Source organism: Hyperoodon ampullatus, assembly GCF_949752795.1.
Source record: "Hyperoodon ampullatus genome assembly, chromosome: 3".
NCBI lineage: Eukaryota > Metazoa > Chordata > Mammalia > Artiodactyla > Ziphiidae > Hyperoodon > Hyperoodon ampullatus.
In genome coordinates, this window is record NC_136916.1 from 30,197,146 (window position 1) to 30,220,510 (window position 23,365).

The 23,365-nt window shown below is 42.8% G+C and overlaps 1 protein-coding gene across 3 annotated transcripts in view; it reads right to left on the minus strand.

Annotated features, from left to right (window-relative positions):
• PCSK6 (proprotein convertase subtilisin/kexin type 6) overlaps positions 1-23,365 on the minus strand; it is a gene marked incomplete at both ends in the record, with an annotated part of 192,995 nt that overhangs the window by 106,319 nt on the left and 63,311 nt on the right. For all 3 annotated transcript variants that reach the window (XM_079700188.1, XM_079700187.1, XM_079700186.1), the window contains 4 exons: positions 17,098-17,186; positions 19,413-19,489; positions 20,924-21,067; positions 21,583-21,693. In XM_079700188.1, coding sequence (XP_079556314.1) covers positions 17,098-17,186; positions 19,413-19,489; positions 20,924-21,067; positions 21,583-21,693 — 421 coding nt within the window. The remainder of the gene's footprint in view (positions 1-17,097; positions 17,187-19,412; positions 19,490-20,923; positions 21,068-21,582; positions 21,694-23,365) is intronic.

The window sequence follows — 23,365 nt, forward strand, 5'->3', positions numbered from 1 at the left end:
TTAACTACTAAAATTCCCTCAAGGAGAAATGTAAAGCCTGAACAGACCTAGCTCTTTAAAGAGTCACCATGTCTGGTCAGACTGATTAATAAGTTCTACCAACATTTCAAAAAACAGGCAATGTCCACAGTATATAAACTGTTTCAGAACACAATAAACGCTAGAAAGCTTCCTAACTCATTCTACAAAACCAGCTTGATTCTGATACCCAGACTCATGAGGGACATCACAAAAAAAAGAGCGACTGTAGCTCAATCTATCTTATAAATAAAGATGGAAAATCCATGCATAAACTATTAACAATTGAATGCAGCACTGTATTAAAAGAACAATACTCATAATCAAATACAACTCATTCCAAGAATGGAAGGGTGAAATTTCCAGTGTTAGGAAATCTATTACTGAAATTTACTACATTAAACAGATTAAATAGTAAAGTTGAAAAACAATAAAATCACCTCAATAAATGCTTTTTTTAAAAGCATGTAATAAAATTAAACATTTATTCCTGATCAAAACTCTTGGAAATCTAGGAATATAAAAATTTCCTTAATTTAATAAAGAGTAACTGCAGGAAACCCACAGAAGACACCTACAAATGGTATAACACAGGATCATTCCTGTATACATCAGAAACAAAACAACACCACCTACAGACAACCACTATTAATTATTCATCAGGAGTTCCTATACATTGAAATAAGGCATGAAAAAGAAATGACTAATTAATTAAAGGGATAAAAGCCACCATTTACAGACAGCTTTTATTTACAACCTGTCTAGAAAAGCCAAGAGAATAAAAAATAATAGCACCAATAGAGTTCATTAAGGTGGCTAGGTACAAAAAACTGACACACAAAAATCAATAGTTTTTCTATATCCATTTAAATAATAATTAGCAATATAATTTAAAAAAAATCAACCTAGATATAAACCTAATAAGAAATGCATAAGATCAATATGAAGACAGTGATAAAACTATTTTAAATGATGTCAAAGAAGACCTGAATAAATAAAAACATACCATGTTCCTGGGTGGGAAGACTCAATACTGTAAAGATGTCAATTCTCCCCCAATTAATCTATAATTTCCATGTAATCCCAATCAAAATCCCAACAGGATTTTTTATGGAACTTGGTAAGTAGATTCTCAAGTTCACCTGAAAGAGAAAATGTGCAAGAATAGCCAAGAAATTTTTGAAAAAGAACCTTAAGAGAAAATTTATCCTATCAGTTATCAAAAAAATCTTCTTAAACTATGATAATTTAAAATGAAGTATTATTTAGGGATTAAAAGACTAATGAAACATAATGGAGGATCCAGTACACATAGGGGAACTTAGTATATGATAAGGGTGGCATGCAGAGATCACTAAATATTAATTCTGGAGGAAAATAAAGTTAGATTTCCCCTTCACAACATTCATAGAAATAAATTCTACACGGATTAAAAAGCTTAACAGAAAAGGCAAAACCATGAAGGTTTCAAGATGAACTATTCTTCTAAAGCTAAGTTTTTAGATGAAATATAAAACAGATTTATTATCTTGGACTTTTCTAAGCAAGATCCAAAACCCAAGAGTCATAAAGGAAGACTAACAAATGTGACATCATAAAAATTTTAAACAGATTTTTATTGAAATATTACGTATAGAAAAAAGGGCAAAAATCATCAATGTACAGCTCTACAACTTTTTAAAAATTAAAATTTCTCTGAAATGAAAGTTTGGGACTTCCAGTTAAACATGTAGGAGTGATCCACTCTCCTCTCTGAAAACAATAAAGATGACACATGCCTCTGTGATTCCCAAGGGTATATAATTTCTCCACAAAGTAGTGATGCACCTCCGGTCCATATGACTGGGGCATGGGTGGCTAGCGGAGTTTGTTTCTTTGCCACACTGTATTGCTTTTATAGCAAAAATGAAAAGCCACCTAAATGCCCATTATTTTAGAAACAGTGATGTCTGACCAGGAATCACACAAACACATCATCTTTCCAAGAACAGGCAGTTTCTGTGGCATGATTTGTTGGAGGAGAAAAAGTAAGTGACAGTCAGATATGCCCCTGGCCCTGCTGTGTCCACATATAATGAATTAATGCCAATTCACTGGTGAGGGGAGGGGATCTCTCAGAGACACTGGACCGGCAGAAGAGAAGGATCTGGGTTCACAGTGCCTACAGCCTAGCTCACTCCCCCTTCTCTTCCTTCCCACATTTTAGCATCTTACTGGCCTAGAAAGAAAGACCTCAATCCTCTCCAGCCAGTCACTAATCATAACCAGAAAGTGACTAGCATGACACCTCTGCAACAATGCTGCAAAAAATGAGGAAAAAGGGGTCATAACAAGTGCAAGAAAATGATGAAAACTATAAACAAACATTTCTCCATAATATCCAAAATTTAAAGAAAAAATGATTTCTCTATGAAACAAGAGCTCAAAGAGATACAAGGATTCCATGAAGAAATAACAAGACAAAAGCAAGAGGCCCAAAGTGTATTCATCCTCAGGAAAGAAATAGATGGAAAAAATTTAAAGACTTTTAGAAATGAAAGCCATATTAGAGTTTTCTCTAGGGAGAAAAAGGCACTGGGGAAACTGTCAGAGACACAGAGGACAAGCCTGAGGAAAAATAAAATAGAAAAGAAATAAGTTAAATATGTTTAGAAAGAGATATAGAATTCAGGAAATAGAGATCCAATATATGTACAAGTGGTACACAGGAAGCATAGAACTGAACATATGTAGCTAAAAATATTCAAAAATCATGACAAGAAAACTTGCCTAAAATTTTAAAACACCCAGATCTTTTTAAGGATACTGAATCCCAAGAACAGCTGCTATAGAATAATCCTCAGCCAGAGGTGGCCCAGCAAAGCTACTGGACTTCAAGGATAAAGGAAGAATCCTATCCAAGCCAAAAAGTCGTCACCTACAGGGGGAAGAAGTTGGGCTGTCTTCAAACTCTTCCAAGCAACAATGAATCCAGAAGACAAACAGGTGATGTTTACCAAGCCCTGTAAGGCTGTAATATATACAAGATATAATTCAGGTGTAAAGGCAACCTTCAGAACTCCTCAAAGGTGAAAGAAAACAGCACCTGTTGGCCCTTCTTGAAAAAGTTACTTGGTGGCAAAGTCCAGGGAATTAAGAAATGAATCAAAATAAATTACTCAGGAATGGAAAAACTGTGCTGAAAATGATGGTGGTGACCAAGACTGAAAAACTGTGAGAATCATAGTGACAGACGGTTAATACTGAACCCCGACAATGTAAAAACAACATCAAAGAAAATAAACAAAAACCCTAGGGACTTCCCTGGTGGTCCAGTGGTAAAGAATCCGCCTTCCAATGCAGGGGATTGGGATTGACATATATAAACTAATATGTATAAAATAGGTAACTAATGAGAACCTGCTGTATAGCACAGGGAACTCCACTCCACTGTACAGTAGTAACTAACACAACATTGTAAAACAACTATACCCCAATAAAAAAAAAGAAGCAAGAAAAAAAATGCAGGGGATGCGGGTTTGATCCCTGGTCAGGGAACTAAGATCCCATACGCTGTGGGGCAACTAAGCCCGTGAGCCACAACTACTGAGCTCCCACGCCTCAACATGAGAGCCCACATGCCACAAACTACAGAGCCCATGTGCTCTGGAGCCTGCACGCTACAACTAGAGAGGAGACACACCACAACTAGAGAGAAGCCCGAGTGCTGGAACCAGAGAGAAGGCTGAGCACCACAATGAAGAGACTGCATGCCCCAACTAAGACCCAACACAGCCAAAAATAATAAAAGAAAATAAATTAAAAGAAAAAACTAATATTGAGGTGTGGGGTGAAGAAGTGAGAACAAACTGAAGTAAATGCTAATTATTATATATGGGAAATACGTAACAACAACAACAAAATGTAACCCTGGCCTCTTAAAGACTGTAACAATCTTGGGGCTTTGTTTTTTTCAATGAAAGAGGGATATTTGAGAAAATATCTCATTATAAGGAAGTATTTATGTGAAGTTCAGCAATTCCTTCCCTTTAAACTTGTTTCTTTTTCTTCTGTTAAATTCACATAAACCAAATAAATTAAGCATAAAGTTAAACAGTAAACAAATAAAATTAAACATAGAATTAAATCTGAAGTTCGGCAATATTCAGTTTGACTTACTTTCTCTTGTGTTAAGTTTGCATAAAATTAAACTTAGTATATTTTACTGAAAACAAGTACAGATCTTCCTTGACTTATGATAGGGTTACATCCTGGTAAATGAATCGTAAGTTGAAAATATTAGCCCAGCCTACCTTCAACACGCTCAGAACACTTACATTACCCTACAGTTGGGCAAAATCATCTAAAACAAAGCCTACTTTATAATAAAATGTTGAACATCTCATGTAATTTATTGAATACTATACTGAAAGTGAAAACAGAATGGTTTATCAGTTGTTTGCCCTTGTGACTGTGTGGCTGACTAGGAGCTGTGGCTGCCACTGCCGAGCATCATGAGACAATATTGTACTGCATATCACTAGTGCAAGAAAGCAGCAAAATTCAAAATTCAAAGCAGAGTTTCTACTGAATGTGTATCACTTTCACACCACAGTAAAGTTGAAAAATCATAAGTCAAACCATCATATGTCAGGAACCATCTGTATAGTATGATCAAATGTTAAAGAAATAATATTGTCCATCCATCTCTCCATCCACCCATCAATCCACACTCTGTATATACGGTTTAAAGATTTTTGTTAAAGAGTAGAAGCTAAGAGCTGGGGCCTGAAGTCAGCTTGGTTTGATCTTTGGCAAGTTACATAAACTTTCTGGCCCTTACCTGTGAAATGGGGATAAAAGTAGCATCAATGACATAGTGTTTTGTAAAGATTACATAAGACAATACATACAGAGACCTTAGATCAGTGCTTGTGATCTAGCAAAATCTCAGTAAGTACTGGTTATTCCTGTTTTCACCAGGATCCAGATGATATTTTACCTTCCTTGTGCTCTTCTGCAGTTTAATACAGCATTATATATATTTTGGAGTTACCTTGACTTATTAGTAATGTTCTAGCAAGCATATTATTTTAAATATATAATTTGGACAGTTCTACTACTTTCATTCGATTTATTTTTATGTGATAAAACATGTAAGAAACATGCAATTCTACAAAGAAATCTGGTAGAAAAAATTACTCCATTTGTATAAATATATAGTCAAACTTTTAGGAGCCCATCTGTGGTGATTTTAAACCATAACCACAAGTCTTTGACATTTTTCCATTCAAAAGGTGCAGCCTAATTTCTCTCCCCTTGAGTGTACGTAGAATTCATTTCTAAAGAATAGAGTATGACCTAAGTGACAGTATGTTACTTCTAAGACTAAGTCATAAGAAAAACATTGCTGCTTCCTCCTGGTTCTCTCTTTGAATCACCTGCAATAAGGGAAGCTGGCTACATGCCATGGGGACACTCTAAGAGCCCCATGGAGAGATACACGTGTTGAGGAAACAAGGCCTCCTGCCAACAGCCAACAAGGAACTGAGGACTTCAGCCAACAACAAAGAAGTGACCCATCTTGGAAGTGGATACTGCAGTCCCAGCCAAGCCTTCAGACTACAGTCACAGCCAACCTCACGAGTGACCCTCAGCCAGAATCACTCATTTAAGCCACCATCTGTGCTAGATAACAAATGTTTGTTTGAGTAACTGTCATGCAGCAATAGATAACTAACACATCACCTATCTGGTAAAGAAACAGAAACCATGTTTTAGTGTCAATAATGGCAGAGTAGCTTCTATCACACTAACTCTTCTAAAAGTAATAATTATAAACCCTGGACTAAATACCTTTTTAAGAAAACACCACCTTTTTAAGGGCATTGGAAAGCAACCATAAGAAGGCAGAGGCAGGCAATTCAGTTCTTAAAAGAGCAACAATACTGGGTATGATGCGAGTTTATAGTTTTCCTCTGAGGGAACTCCCCATTTCTCTTGATGCAGAGAAGCTAGAACTCCATCAGGAAAATGCAATCTTATTCTCCTGGGGAGTCATGGGATGGAGTCTGGGATTGTTAGAGCAGCTGGAAATTGAGAGAAATCCTAGAAATGAGAGAGCTACGGAAGAGGACATACTGAAACTTCCCTCAAACACTCAGCTAACCACTGGACTAAATGTGTTTGGGCAACTCTCTAAGAAGTCCAGGAGGAAAGGAATAGCTGGAGGCTGAATGAGTGAGTGAGCAGATGTTCCAGCTGCTGCCCATTGCAGGGGAGTCAATTTGGAGTTTCAGTCTTGCCAAGTTAGAGGTGCTGGCTAAACACTTCAGTCTTTCCGCTGAAATACCAAAAGGGTCACAATACCTAAGAGTAAAGATTATGTGCTTGGGCTAAAGGATTTTCTCTAAGGCTAAGGACAAATCAGAAAGAGATCAATCCTAAAAAAATGAAAAATCAAGCCTCCATAAGTTCAAACTGAACTGACTACAAGAACAAAACTCAACAGTTTTCAAGGATAACGGGATCAAGAGTCCCCACAATGTAGCATAACAATGTCCGGTGTACAATAAAAAGTTACTTGACATGCGCAAATGTGCACGTTGTAAAAAGAAATATCAACGACTGAAAACATACCCACATTCCCTATTTATCCCTCCCCGCACCTTTGGTATCCATAAGTTTGTCTTCTAAGTCTGTGAGTATATTTCTGTTTTGCAAATAAGTTCATTTGTATCATTTTTTTTAAAATTCCACATATAAGTGATATCATATGATATTTGCCTTTGACTTAAAATTGGGAATTTGGGATTAACAGATACACACTATATATAAAATAGATAAACAACAAAGACCTACTGTATAGCACAGGGAACTATATTCAATATTTTGTAACAACCTATAATGGAAAATAATCTGAAAAAGATATATATGTATATGTGTGTGTATAAATACACACATACGAATCACTTTGCTGTACACCTGAAAACTGTAAATCAACTACACTTCAATTTTTAAAAAAAGAAACGGGGCAGAGTCAAGATGGCGTACTAGAAGGATGTGGAATTAGTGGCTCCGCACAACTAGGGCACCTACCAGGCACCCATGGGGGACCACGGACACCTAAGGGGAGGGGAGGAACCCCCAGTGACCGGGTAGGATATGGGATGTGAGAGGAGTGAAGGGGGAGGAGAAGTGGAGGCAGGACGGGACTGGTGCCCCTGCGGGGTGGCTGGGGGAGGGGAAGAGATCCCATGCCCGAAGGGGGAAATTGGGGAACCACTGGGAGGGCAGAGGAACAAAAGACAGCGTGGCCAGGTTTCCCGTGCCCACTTGGGCTCCCGGGAGCCTGCTGAGATCCCAGGCCTGATCCTCTGCCCACCTAGGCCCCCTCCAGCCACGTGGGTCCTGAGGGAGTGGGAGGGAGGGAAGGGGGAGCAAAAGTAAAGGCCAGACCTCTGGGACCAGCACCCCTGAGCAGTGGCTGGGGAAGGGGAGGAGTTCCTACACCCAGCGGGACCCACCCATGGTTAGGGGTCCCGTGGTGAGGGGGCAGACCCTGGGGGAGACAGTGGGGGAGAGGTGTGAAGGAACGGAAGGGAACGTGGCCAATGCTTTCCCTGTCCACTTAGGCACCGAGAAGCCTGCTGGACTCCTGGGCCTAATCCTCTGTGCTCAGAGCCTCCCTCCCGTCACGCAGAGCCCAAGCTCTGTCCCTACACCCCCACACAGGCCACTACCTCTACACTTGGAGACGCCCTCTGAGACTCCCTTCAACATGCTGGGCCTAAACTCCACCCACACACCCTCACTCAGGGCCCTACCTCCAAACTCTGGAACCCCACACTCCAGAGGCCCTCCTTTCGACTTGCTGCCTCTCCCCTTTCACTCAGGTCCTAAGCAGAGGCCCCACCCCACGCTCAATCATCACCCCTACCACCTGCCTAGGTCCTGCCCCACCCTAAACCCCACCCCTTCCTAAGTTCCACCCCCTGCCTAAACACCCCCATAGCCAAGGCTTTTGGGTTTTTTTCTTTTCTTTTTTCCTCTTTTACATTGGGATTCTGTTTTACCTTGTTGATTCACTGTTGTTGATTCTTTTATATTTTTATTTTTCCTAATAAACCTTTTATTTTTCTAATTTTATTTTACTCTTTATACTTTGTTAGTGATCTCTCCTTTGGGCTTTTTGCCCCCACCACCCTTTTTTTTTTCTTTCTTCTGCTGTGGTTTTATTTTACTTTGTTGCAGCTGTTTCAATTATAGTTTTATTTTTTCCTAATATACTTTTTATCCTTCTAATTTTATTTTGTTTTTTATTTTTGATATTGTACTGCTCCTTTCTTTCTTTCTTCCATTTTTTTTTTTTTTTAAAGTGCCACGAAGCTTGCCACATCTTGGTTCCCAGGCCGGAAGTCAGGCCCGAACTCCTGTGGTGGGAGCTCTGAGTCCAAACCACTGGACTAACAGAGAACCTCAGACCCCAGGGAATATCAATTGGAGTGAGGCCTCCTAAAGGTCCTCATCTCAGCACCAAGACCCAGCTCTATCTAACTGCCTGCAAACTCCAGTGCTGGACGTCTCAGGCCAAACAACCAGTAAGACAGGAATACAGCACCACCCATCAAACAAAAAAAAATGAAGCGACAAAAAAATATTTTACAGATGAAGGAGCAAGGTAAAAACCTACAAGACCAAATAAATGAAGACGAAATAGGAAAACTACCTGAAAAAGAATTCAGAGTAATGATAGTAAAGATGATCCAAAATCTCGGAAACAGAATGGAGAAAATACAAGAAACACTTAACAAGGATCTAGAAGAACTAAAGAGCAAACAAACAATGATGAACAACACAATTACTGAAATTAAAAATACTGTAGAAGGAAACAGTAACAGAATAACTGAGGCAGAAGAACGGATAAGTGAGCTGGAAGATAAAATGCTGGAAATAACTGCCAGGGAGCAGAATAAAGAAAAAAGAATGAAAAGAATTGAGGACAGTCTCAGAGACCTCTGGAACAATATTAAATGCACCAACATTCGAATTATAGAGGTACCAGAGGAAGAGAAAAAGAAAGGGGCTGAGAAAATATTTGAAGAGATTATAGTTGAAAACTTCCCTAACATGGGAAATAGTCAAGTCCAGGAAGCACAGAGAGTACCATACAGGGTAAACCCAAAGACAAACACGCTAAGACACATATTAATCGAACTATCAAAAATTAAATACAAAGAAAAAATATTAAAAGCAGAAAGGGAAAAGCAACAAATAACATACAAGGGAATCCCCATAAGGTTAACAGCAGATCTTTCAGCAGAAACTCTGCAAGCCAGAAGGGAGTGGCAGGACACATTTAAAGTGATGAAAGGGAAAACCCAACAACAAAGATTACTCTACCCAGCAATGATCTGATTCACATTCGATGGAGAAACTGAAACGTTTACAGATACGCAAAAGTTAAGAGAATTCAGCACCACCAAACCAGCTTTACAACAAATGCTAAAGGAACTCCTCTAAGTAGGAAACACAAGATAAGGAAAAGACCTACAAAAACAAACCCAAAACAATTAAGAAAATGGTAATAGGAACACACATATCAATAATTACCTTAAATGTAAATGGACTAAATGCTCCAACCAAAAGACATACACTGGCTGAATGGATACAAAAACAAGACCCATACATATCTTGTCTACAACAGACCCACTTCAGACCTAGGGACACATACAGACGGAAAGTGAGGGGATGGAAAAAGATATTCCATGCAAATGGAAACCAAAAGAAAGCTGGAGTAGCAATTCTCATATCAGACAAAATAGACTTTAAAATAAAGACTATTACAAGAGACACAGAAGGACACTACAAAATGATCAAGGGATCAATCCAAGAAGAAGATATAACAATTGTAAATACTTATGCACCCAACATAGGAGCACCTCAATACATAAGGCAAATGCTAACAGCCATAAAAGGGGAAATCAACAGTAACACAACCATAGTAGGGGACTTTAATACCCCACTTTCACCCATGGACAGATGAACCAAAATGAAAATAAATAAGGAAACACGAGCTTTAAATGATACATTAAACAAGAGGGACTTAAATGATATTTATAGGACATTCCATCCAAAAACAACAGAATGCATTTTCTTCTCAAGTGCTCATGGAACATTCTCCAGGATAGATCATATTTTGGGTCACAAATCAAGCCTTAGTAAATTTAAGAAAACTGAAATCGTATCAAGTATCTTTTCCGAACACAGTGCTATGAGACTAGATATCAATTACAGGAAAAAATCTGTAAAAAATACAAACACATGGAGGCTAAACAATACACTACTAAATAACTAAGAGATCACTGAAAAAATCAAAGAGGAAATCAAAAAATATCTAGAAACAAATGACAATAAAAACACAACGACCTGGGCTTCCCTGGTAGCGCAGTGGTTGAGAGTCCGCCTGCTGATGCAGGGGACACGGGTTCGTGCCCCAGTCTGGGAAGATCCCACATGCCGCGGAGCGGCTGGGCCCGTGAGCCATGGCCACTGAGCCTGCGTGCCTGGAGCCTGTGCTCCACAACGGGAGAGGCCACAACAGTGAGAGGCCTGCGTATCGCAAAAAAAAAAAAACAAAACCATGACGACCCAAAACCTACGGGATGCAGCAAAAGCAGTTCTAAAAGGGAAGTTTATAGCAATACAATCCTACCTCAAGAAACAAGAAACATCTCAAATAAACAACCTAACCTTACACCTAAAGCAATTAGAGAAAGAGGAACAAAAAGACCCCCAAAGTTAGCAGAAGGAAAGAAATCATGAAGATCAGATCAGAAATAAATGAAAAAGAAATGGAGGAAACAAGAGCAAACATCAATAAAACTAAAAGCTGGTCCTTTGAGAAGATAAACAAAATTGATAAACCATTAGCCAGACTCATCAAGAAAAAAAGGGAGAAGACTCAAATCAGCAGAATTAGAAATGAAAAAGGAGAAGGAACAACTGACACTGCAGAAGTACGAAGGATCATGAGGGATTACTAGAAGCAACTATATGCCAATAAAATGGACAACCTGGAAGAAATGGACAAATTCTTAGAAAAGCACAACCTTCCAGTGTGAACCAGGAAGAAATAGAAAATATAAACAGACCAATCACAAGCACTGAAATTGAAATTGTGATTAAAAATCTTCCAACAAACAAAAGCCCAGGACCAGATGGCTTCACAGGCAAATTCTATCAAACATTTAGAGAAGAGCAAACACCTATCCTTCTCAAACTCTTCCAAAATATAGCAGAGGGAGGAACACTCCCAAACTCATTCTATGAGGCCACCCTCACCCTGATACCCAAACCAGACAAGGATGTCACAAAGAAAGAAAACTACAGGCCAATATCACTGATGAACATGGATGCAAAAATTCTCAACAAAATACTAGCAAACAGAATCCAACAGCACATTAAAAGGATCATTCACCATGATCAAGTGGGGTTTATCTCAGGAATGCAAGGATTCTTCAATATACACAAATCAATCAATGTGATACACCATATTAACAAATTGAAGGAGAAAAACCATATGATCATCTCAACAGATGCAGAAAAAGCTTTTGATAAAATTCAACACCCATTTATGATAAAAACTCTCCAGAAAGTAGGCATAGAGGGAACCTACCTCAACATAATAAAGGCCATATATAACAAACCCACAGCCAACATCGTTCTTAATGGTGAAAAACTGAAACCATTTCCTCTAAGATCAGGAATAAGACAAGGTTGTCCACTCTCACTGCTGTTATTCAACATAGTTTTGGAAGTTTTAACAGCAATCAGAGAATAAAAAGAAATAAAAGGAATCCAAATCAGAAGAGAAGAAGTAAAACTGTCCCTGTTTGCAGATGACATGATAGTATACATAGAGAATCCTAAAGATGCTACCAGAAAACTACTAGAGCTAATCAATGAATTTGGTAAAGTAGCAGGATACAAAATTAATGCACAGAAATCTCTTGCATTCCTATACACTAATGATGAAAAATCTGAAAGAAAAAATAAGGAAACACTCCCATTTACCACCGCAACAAAAAGAATAAAATACCTAGCAATAAACCTACCTAAGGAGACAAAAGACCTGTATGCAGAAAACTGATGAAAGACACTGATGAAAGAAATTAAAGATGATATAAACAGATGGAGAGATATACCTTGGATTGGAAGAATCAACATTGTGAAAATGACTATACTACCCACAGCAATCTACAGATTCAGTGCAATCCCTATCAAACTACCAATGGCATTTTTCACAGAACTAGAACAAAAAATTTCAAAATTTGTATGGAAATACAAAAGACCCCAAATAGCCAAAACAATCTTGAGAAAGAAAAACAGAGCTGGAGGAATCAGGTTCCCAGACTTCAGACTATACTACAAAGCTACAATAATCAAGACAGTATGGTACTGGCACAAAAACAGAAATAGAGATCAATGGAACAGGATAGAAAGCTCAGAGATTATCCCATGCATATATGGTCACCTTATCTTTGATAAAGGGGGCAAGAGTATACAATGGAGAAAAGACAGCCTCTTCAATAAGTGGTGCTGGGAAAACTGGACAGCTACATGTAAAAGAATGAAATTAGAACACTTCCTGACACCATACACAAAAATAAACTCAAAATGGATTAGAGACCTAAATATAAGGCCAGACAGTATAAAACTCTTAGAGCAAAACATAGGCAGAACACTCTATGACATAAAGCACAGCAAGATCCTTTTTGACCCACCTCCTAGAGAAATGGAAATAAAAACAAAAATAAACAAATGGGACCTAATGAAACTTAAAAGCTTTTGCACAGGAAACCATAAACAAGATGAAAAGACAACCCTCAGAATGGGAGAAAATATTTGCAAATGAAGCAACTGACAAACGATTAATCTCCAAAATATACAAGCAGCTCTTGTAGCTAAATATCAGAAAAACAAACAACCCAATCCAAAAATGGGCAGAAGGCCTAAATAGACGTTTCTCCAAAGAAGATATACAGATTGCCAACAAACACATGAAAGGATGCTCAACATCACTAATCATTAGAGAAATGCAAATCAAAACTACAATGAAGTATCACCTCACACTGGTCAGAACGGCCATCATCAAAAAATCTACAAACAATAAATGCTGGTGAGAGTGCAGAGAAAAGAGAAACTTCTTGCACGTTGGTGGGAATGTAAATTGATAAAGCCACTATGGAGAACAGTATGGAGGTTCCTTAAAAACTAAAAATAGAACTACCATACGACCCAGCCATCCCACCACTGGGCATATACCTTGAGAAAACCATAATTCAGAAAGAGTCATGTACCACAATGTTCACTGCAGCACTACTTACGATAGTCAGGACATGGAAACAACCTAAGTGTCCATCGACAGATGAATGGATAAAGATGTGGCACATGGGCTTCCCTGGTGGCGCAGTGGTTGAGAGTCTGTCTGCCGATGCAGGGGACACGGGTTCGTGCCCCGGTCCAGGAAGATCCCACATGCTGCGGAGCGGCTAGGCCCGTGAGCCATGGCCGCTGAGCCTGCGCATCTGGAGCCTGTCCTCCGCAACGGGAGAGGCCACAACAGTGATAGGCCCGCGTACCACAAAAAAAAAAAAAAAAGATGTGGCACATGTATACAATGGAATATTACTCAGCCATAAAAACAAATGAAATTAAGTTATTTGTAGTGAGGTGGATGGACCTGGAGTCTGTCATACAGAATGAAGTAAGTCAGAAAGAGAAAAACAAATACTGTATACTAAAGATATATATGGAATCTTAAAAAAAAAAAGGTTCTGATGAACCTAGGGGCAGGACAGGAATAAAGACACAGACGTAAAAATGGACTTTAGGACACGGGGAGGGGGAGAGGTAAGTTGGGACGAAGTGAGAGAGTAGCACTGACATATATACACTACCAAATATACAATAGATAGCTAGTGGGAAGGAGCTGCCCTGCACAGGGAGATCAGCTTGGTGTTTTGTGGTCACCTAAAGGGGTGGGATAAGGAGGGTGGGAAGGAGACACAAGAGGGAGGGGATATACGGATATACATATGCATGTAGCTGATTCACTTTGTTATACAGCAGAAACTAACACAACACTGTAAAGCAATTATATTCCAACAAAGATGTTAAAAAAGAAAAAAGTGAAGAAGGCATTCCACAGAAAAAAATAAACAAACATACCCACAAATGACTTACGTATTGGAATTAGTATAAAAGACTGTAAAATAACTCATAAGTATGTTAAAGAGTCCAAAGTAAAATATAGGTATAATGGGTGAAGAGAAGGGAAATATAAGGAAAGATTTGGAAACATTATAAAAAAAAAGCCAAATGGACATCATAGAACAGAAAAGCACAATATCTGAGTAGAAAAGAAAAAAAAAATTCATTGGGTGGAATCAACAACAGATTGGACACAACAAAAGAAAGGATTAGTGAACCTGAAGAAGACAGTGCAAAAGAAGTTATAAAATTTGAAGCACACAGAGAAAAAAAGATTTTAAAAAATGAACACAGCCTCAACCTGTGAGGTATATCAAGCAATCTAACAAGTATAATTGGTGCCCAAAGAGAAAAGAGAGGAAACAGGATTGCAAAAAATACTGACAGAAATTTTTCCAAATTTGATTTAGAAAAAAAGTGATAAGAATAATAACCCAGGAGGAAGCACAGCTAACCCCAAGCTGGATCAATATGAAAGAAATTACACCAAGGGACATTATAGTCACAGACAAAGCACAGATAGAGAAAAAAATAAAAGTAGCCAGAGGAACAAATCACATTACATAAAGGGGAACAACAATAAGATAAGTATGACAACTGACTCATCATCAGAAACAATGGATGCCAGAGACAACGGAATAGCATCTTTAAAGCCTGAAAGAAAAACACGTCGGCCTAGAATTCTGTGTTCAGCAAAATTGTTTTCAAAAATGAAGATGAAATTTAGATAAATTTCACCTAAAAGCTGAGATGACTTCTCGCCAGCATACCTACATATAAAGAAATACTAAAATACTAAAAGAAATTCTCAAGCTGAAGAAAAACTGAAACCAGTCAGAAGAAATAGGAAGCTAGAAAATAAGGAAGAGCACCGGGACTGATAAATAAGTAGGTAAGTATATTTCTTTCCATAAGTATTTTAAAGCCAACTGTTTAAATAAGAATAAACATTGGGTTTATAATATATGAAGTAAAACACAAAAACAACAGCATAAAGAACAACAGTGAGTGTGAACTCAAATAATGTTTTAGGTTTATATACTGTACATGAAGTGGTATAATATAAATTCCACATAGATTGGAATAAATTAGGATATCCATTTTAATCTCCTGAACAACAACTTTAAAAATAAAAAAGGTATAAAAAGGTAGAGCTCATGGTCACACCAGGGGCATCTCAGAGAAATTCCCTGCTCTGTGTCAACATGTAGAGAGAGAAGCTATGTTAGGGGTGCCTGAAGGCTGCCCTGTCCAGGGGTGGGCTTGGAGGGAGGGGCAGGAAGAGGTGCGGCTGCCTGTATGGAGAGGCTACAGTTGTGTGCAGCAGCCTTGGAGAAGTGGCTGTTACAGGTTCCCTGGGTCAATGCCAACCGCAAGCCCACACTATGTCTCCATTGCAAACCCAACCCGGTGTCACAGACAGTTTATACCCGTTGTCCAAGGACACAGAGCCAGTGGGTGGTGGGAATGGAACTGGTACCCAGGTCAGCCAGGGAGACTTCTCGTGGCTCTTCACTCATCAAGAGCTCCAAGGAGAACTTACACATCTCAATGTAAAAGAACTATCCATGAAGGAGTGAGGCCAGGTGACAGTCTCCTGATCAGTTCTGCAGGACACGCCCTTGGTGGTTAATGATGGCTGGTTAAATCCCAGCCACTTCAAAGGTTTCCAAGGGAAAGAGCAGGCAGAGGGTCCTAAATAAGTGAAAGCTGGGGACCCTATTTTCAAAACTCAAGAAATTCCCCAAAGACTGCGTGACCCAGAGTCCTCCACCTTGTGCTGCTTGTAGTAGAGCTGAGGGAGCTACAACCACCTCCACAAAGGCAAAGCAGCAGAGAAGGCCACACCCCAGGAAGGCATCCCAGCATGGCCATCAGCGTGCGTGTGAGCACTTCCAAACAGCCAGCCAGTGCCCCAACGCCATGTGGACAGTCGAGGACAACTGATGCCCCGGCCACACCTCAGTGCCAGCTCAGTGATGCGCACCTACCAGGCACTGCAGAGGACTTACTGACTGACTGTCTGCCAGTCTGAGTTGTCAATCTGCCAGGCTCAGGGGGCGGGGCAGGGGCGGAGGGCGAGGAAGACGTGTGACTCTTTGCTCTAAAGCCCCATCCTAACAAGAGAAGCTTGACTCACAAATGGAGAAACCAAATAACAGAGCCAGAGACACGCAGGGTCAGGCGTGCTCCTTAAAGGGACCTGGAAGGCCGACCTCCCTCAGTAAACAAGACGAGGGGGGACACCTGGATTTGGGGAGCACTCCATGGAGCAGAGAGGGCATGAAAGGCCATAAGTCATGGGTGGACTGAGCAGAACGGAGCGGCGGGGAGAGGTTTTTGGGGTGAGGCAAATGTTACCAGCCCGTCATAAACAGGGGAGACCAGGCATCTCTGGGGGACACTATGACAAATGTCCTCTGGCTAAAGCTGAGGGACGGGGCAGGAGCAGTGGGCCAGGATGCTCAAGCGGGAGTTGGGGCCAAGGAAAGGCCTTCGTCCCAGGTGAAAACCGTAAACCCTGCTGGGGAAGTCAGAGGGAGGGCACGATGGGCAGCAGGAGGGAACCCACGCGGCCTCTTAGGACTGGTCTGCTTGACAGCGGTGAGTCAGCAGCCAGACCCACAGGACCCGCGGAGGCTTTTCAGGCAAACCAGTGAGCAACACCTCCACCTCCAGGCCCCTGGCAGCGTGAGGTCAGGCCCAGGGTCCGACTCGGCCACCGAGGCCAACGGAAGTGCAACTGCTGAGACTCGCAGGAGGGACACACGTCCAGTACCCCTGCCCCAGGCCCGAGCCCCCGGGCAGCACACTCCTGGGCCTTACCTCCGATTTTTGCATTGTACGCGATGCCCACGATGCAGTAAGAGTTGTTGGCTGAAGCGGCGACCTCTCCCGCACAGCGAGTACCGTGTCTGAGGCAAAGGAAAAAACGAAGTTAGGACTCCGCCAGCACCTTGCAGTGGGTTCAGTGCCCTGCTCAGCTCTCCTGCAAGAAGAGTCATTATCCCGAAGTCCGGGGAGGATGCTGAAGCCTTTTCCCCACATCCCTTCCCATCACCCCCCTCTCTCTGGTGGCTGCTCCGGGAGGGGCATCAAGTGGGCTTTTGCACGGGCCTGGACCGTCCAGTTCCCCACCCCCGCCCTGCGCCCCGTAGGCCGGCAAGGCCTTCCCGCCGCCCTGCAGACACGATGCTCCCGCATCAGGCTGAGTCTCCTGCTCCGGCACCAGGGGCCCAAGCATCCCTCCTCCCAAGCTCTGCGTCCCCGCGACTGACAACACAGTGTAGACGCCTGCCTGGCTGCCGAGCTGAAGTAAAAACAAACGAGAACCTAGATCCTGTGTCCCCTTGTGTCCCCCTCCTCCCACCCCATGCTCACCTCGGGCAGCCCCCCCCACCCTTTCCACGGCCATTGCAGCAGGAGCCGAGGAAGAAAGCTCGAAATGGAACACTCAGCAGCAGTGGACAGACTAGGAAGAGGCCACCTGAAAAACAGATCGCTCCCCTCGGGTAATGACCCCGTTCTGCAACATGCTGCATCGGGTCAGTTTCTCCAGCAGAAGCAAAAAAATACCGGCAAGTTTAAGGAGCACATCTTTGAGAAGAGTCCACAGGGGATTAGAATCACTGATTCAACTTTAAAACCACCTTTGAAACTAGTCCAGGGCTCATGCATTAGCCCCAGGGAGGCAGCCCTCTGTCCTCTGGACCTCATGCACCCACAGCCAGGGCTGTTCCCAAGTCACGCAGCCCACCGTCCTACCCTGCCCTTCATGGATCACTGTGCAGTGTCTGGATTATCCCTCCTGGCTCCCTGCACTCGGGGCTGGGAGACCAGGAGCCCTGCACCACTGGCGTGCTGGCCGCTGAGTGGGAAGGGCACCTGGGGACGTGAGGCTGGGGCCTTTGCGAGCTCCCCAGAGTGCTGTGGTCTATCGTGTTGACCGCGTCCGCTGGCCGAGCCTCCCTGCACAGCACCCTGTGGGCACCAGGATTTGAACCCCAGAATCAAATCAACCGCAACCTAAAATATTATGGATGAAGACACACCTTGGAAAGTGTCGTGTCAACAGTGGAGAAGGGACTTCCCTGGTGGCGCAGTGGTTAAGAATCTGCCTTCCAATGCAGGGGACGTGGGTTTGATCCCTGGTCAGGGAACTAAGATCCCACAGGCATGCCGCAACTAAGAGTTCACATGCCATAACTGAGAAGCCCACCAGCCACAACTAAGGAGCACACATGCCACAACTAAAGGAGCTGGTGAGCCGCAGCTAAGACCCGGCACAACAAATAAAATTAAATTAAAACAAAAAACAAAAAAAAAACAGTGGAGAAGGAAGAAAGGGCTTCTGTTCTCTAAATATTTTTGGAAGAATGGGAAGAGCTCGGGGCATGGGGCATGGGGCATGCTGACGGAGAAACGACAGGCAGGACACAGCCAACAAGCTCCAGGGCTGGGCTGGGGAAAGTGGACATCACCCCCAGGGATGCCACCTACGGAACCAAGTCACCTGATCTCTCCAGACCTCCCACCTTCATTTGCAAAGTGACGATCACGAGCGTCACTGACTGAACACCCTCAGTGTGTGTCCCTCACCCATCACCCGACTCCCACCCACAGCCCTGGGGCATGGGAAGCCTCAGGCCACAAGACATCACCCAGCCTGCACAGAGGCACACAGCCAGGCCCAGGATCTGGGCCCCGATTTACCCAGCATCATTCACTCTCCTGCCACCTCCCTCGTGAGGTCACAGACAGACTCAAAAAGGCTCGGATATTGACGCATGCACTGTGGTCTGAACACAGCCGGCCGTTGGGACCCCAAGATTTAAGGGTTACTCTTTTCAAACATTCCAACAGTGTTTCAAACAGGAACGATGCTGGTCCAACATCCACTGCTAGCTGACCAGCAGGGGTGACGCCCCTTAAGAAGGGGCCGAATCCACCGAGGCTGCCTTGTGCCTGAAGGGTTGTGCGGGGCTGGCTCCTGGCTCAGCCCCAGACCTGGCCAGGCAGCCGGAGAGGTGCCTCTGGCCTGTCACAGTTCCAGGATCCCGACTGTGGGCCAGCTCAACAGTGACTGCAGGGAGACAGAAAGGGAACCGAGGAGGGGCCGGCCAAGTGACCAAGTGACATACTTATTCTCATTGCTGGCATCATATCGCGGAGACGGGTCGTAATCGTTTCCGTTGACGTCATAGCTTGCATAGGAATCCTAAGAAATGAAACCCTTGTGACCAAAGAGAAATGGCCCGGCATATCACAGCCCTGCTTTAGTTTTTACGCCTCAATTGGAAACAGAGAAAAACGCACGCTTGGTACTCCCTTACTATAACTGTAATTTTATATATATATATATATATATATATATATATATGTAATTTTGTATATATATATGTATATATATTATGGTGGGAAATACACATAACAAAATTTACCACCCTAACCATTTTTAAGTGCACAGTTCAATGGCTTTAAGTACATTCACACTGCTGGGCAGCCATCACCACCATCCATCCACAGAACGCTTTTCATCTTGCAAAACTACAACTCTGTCCCCATGAAACACTAACTCCCCATCCCCCTCCCCAGGCCCTGGCACCCAGCATCTACTTTCTGTCTCTATGAATTCGACTCCTCTAGGGACCTCACGTAAGTGAAAGCATACAGTGTTTGTCCTTTTGTGACCTAGATAATGTCTTCATCGATGTGGCTGATCCATGTGGTAGCATGCATCAGATAAAGGTTCATCCATGTGGTAGCGTCAGAATTTCCTTCATCTTATATTTTTAATATGTATGTTTTTGTGTATATACTTATAATCATAGTATTCGTGTAATATCCTAACCTCCTTTTAAAACATTATAAAAGCTCTCCAGATTGTTGACTTCAAAACTGTCATCTTTTGCAAACTAGTATATATAGGATGGATAAGCAACAAGGTCCTACTGTATAGCACAGGGAACTATATTCAATATCCTGTGATAAACCATAATGGAAAAGAACATGAAAAAGAATATATATATATATATATATATATGCATAACTGAATCACTTTGCTGTACAGCAGAAATTAAGACAACACTGTACCCCAGGTGCCTCAGAATACTAAATACCTTTCTCACATTTACTATGTGCTGGGTTCTCTTCTTTATATTTATGAAGCCATTTAATCCTCACAATTACCCGAGGAGGTAGTAGTCCTGTTACTAACCCCATTTTACAGACGGTGACACTGAGGCACAGAGAAGTCAAGTAACTTGCCCTGGGTCTCAGAGTTAATAAGCCACAGAGCCAGGACACGAGCCCCAGCAGTTTGGGTCCTAAGCCTGCGTCTTAACCCTGCCATTTCTCATATGTGGCTGATGTTGATCTGATGGCGACCTCCATGCACACGTTTCTGAGTTTCTTAGGACCCCGTTCCCAGAAGTACATGTGAGTCCTCTAACATGTGAACGAATCCCTCTGCGAACCCCTGGCTCCGGGTAGCAGGGGAGCTGGGTTCACCGGCCCACCCAGCTCGGTTTTCTGTATTGTCTGATATAGGGAGGGGTAGGTACCTTATCGTTTTATAAATGTGTCCTTGTTTAACGACCCGCGCAGTTGAATGTCTCTGCATGCCAGTTGCCAGTTTTAAGGCTTGACTTACATAGTTTGGGGCCAGGTCGGGGTGATTCCGCTCTATGCCATCATCCAGGATGGTGACCACCACGTTTTTTCCCGTGTAGCCCCGCTTCCACGCCACCTGGACATTCATTTCTGATCGGCAGCGACTGTTCTTGTCGCCACAATGCTGCAGGCACAGAAGACACAAAGCCCCCCAGCACAGACACACCTGACATAGACCCGCAAACCCAGCAGAGGTGATCCTATGCTCATAAGGGAATATGGAGAAAATGCTTTCCCGTGCCTGATAGAGCAGGACCCTCTTTCTACCACCCATTTCTGGGAATGGTACACGTGGAGGCTCTACTGCTTTTTCTGCCCCGGCGATCTGTCCATCACTTTCCCAGGACACCCACCACCCTTCAGGGGCTCTGTTCACCACTCACCATGTAGTGACTCATACGCTGTGCAGCCAATCGCTCCCCTGCTCAAAGAGCCCCTCCCCTTGGACTTTCACATAATTAAAAAAACTTCACAAGAAAGCTTGCACCTCACAGCACTAAAACAGGAGTTTTACACTCAGATGAAGTGTGTCTGTTTGGAGCTGTCATAAGAATTTAGCTTTGTTGGGGGAAATTGACCAGTCTCAGAAACACGGCACTGCAAACGCTCCAGGGACAGAGAGGCCCACGCCCTACTCACCATGTACCACATGTTGGACCAAATGGGGTCGTTGAAATAAAGGGCCTGAGTGTCACTTCGCACCTGTCTCTTCACCCTGCGTTTAACTTCTTGTTGTTGGAGCCATTTCACCTACCAGGGGAGAAATGCAGTTACTTTTTGTTTTAAAAACGATCTCCTGGTTTCACGTGGCCTCCTCGTAGGTGCTCCAGCTGTCCTTTTCCATGAATATCTGTGTCTATTAGATGTCTTGGATGGTAAATTCCAAGGAGATGTTTTCACTTCACATGACCATATTTGAAAGATAAGAACTAGTCTGGGTCTGTAGGGGAGGGAATAGGACCACTCTCCTAGAGTTTGAAATGATTCTACTAAAAAAAAAAGACCTTGTGAAGTTGCCAATAGATTCTCTGGTGACCCTTGTCCCTAATTAAAAGGAAATACATGCAAGGGTATGAAAACAGTGAAGAGAGGGGAGAAACCGGTCAAATGGTGATCAGGAGTTGGAAGTAAAATGTTTTACAGGGAGGATACGGTTAATTATGATAATCCATATATTGGCATTTTTAGCAGCTTCTGCAAACATGGTACCAAAACATGTACAGAAAATCTAGCAAGGGATACAGCAAACTATTAATAGCAGCAATTCCTTGATGGTGACACTATTATTCATTTAAAATTTTTAAATTATTTTAAGGGTTTTATAAACTTCTTTCAATTGACATGATCTGCCTTCACAACCAAGGAAAAAAGCTTGAGAGGCAGGATAAATGTTATTTAAGAGCAGGAATCCAGGAGCCTGGCTGCCTGGATTCAAAAGCCAGCCCCACACTCACCAGCTGTGTGACTCAGTCGGTTAGCCTCCCTGGCCTCATCTGTATGATGGGCATCATTGTGGCTTGTCATGAGGGATCACGGGCATATAAACTGGCATATAAAGCATGCACATCACTGCTTGGCACATGGCTGTATTATCCTCACATGTGTGTACATGTGTGTGTAAGAGTTTTTCAAGGTGGAAGAGTTTTTTCACTTTTATTTATTTAGCTATTTATTTTAAAATTTATTTATTTATTTATTAGCTGTGTTGGGTCTTCATTGCTGTGCTCGGGCTTTCTCTAGTTGCAGCAAGCAGCGGCTACTCCTCGTTGCAGTGCACGGGCTTCTCATTGCAGTGGTTTCTCTTGTTGCGGAGCACGGGCTCTAGGCGTGCGGGCTTCAGTAGTTGTGGCACATGGACTCAGTAGTTGTGGCTCGTGGGCTCTAGAGCACAGGCTCAGTAGCTGTGATGAACGGGCTTAGTTGCTCCACGGCATGTGGGGTCTTCCCAGACCAGGGCTCGAACCCGTGTCCCCTGCGTTGGCAGGCGGATTCTTAACCACTGCGCCACCAGGGAAGTCTGAGTTTTTTCACTTTTAAAAGATGTGGGACCTGAATCCTTGTGCCCTGAACCGAAATATTTTCTTGGTCCTGCTGCTATGGGCCCCCTGATTCAGTACACCTCCTGCTGGGGCTCAGCTCTGCACAGGGGGCTGAGATGGGCAGGATGCGGGCACCAGGCCCTGCTCTCAGAAGTTTGTGCTCCAGTCAGGGGCTCCCACCACACAGCTCAGGGTGTGATGCAGGCTCCAAGAAGGCAACAGGTGGCCTAGGGCAGAGAAGGTGAAGGGGAGGAGGAGGATGGAGCCTCCGGGAGGGTGATGATGGGGGACCCTGGCTGACCTGGAGGCCAGGCCAAGGCTGGTGACCCCAGGGGAATGAAGGCACAAAGTCCGAGGGTCAAGCTGCTCCCCTCAGACCGCTC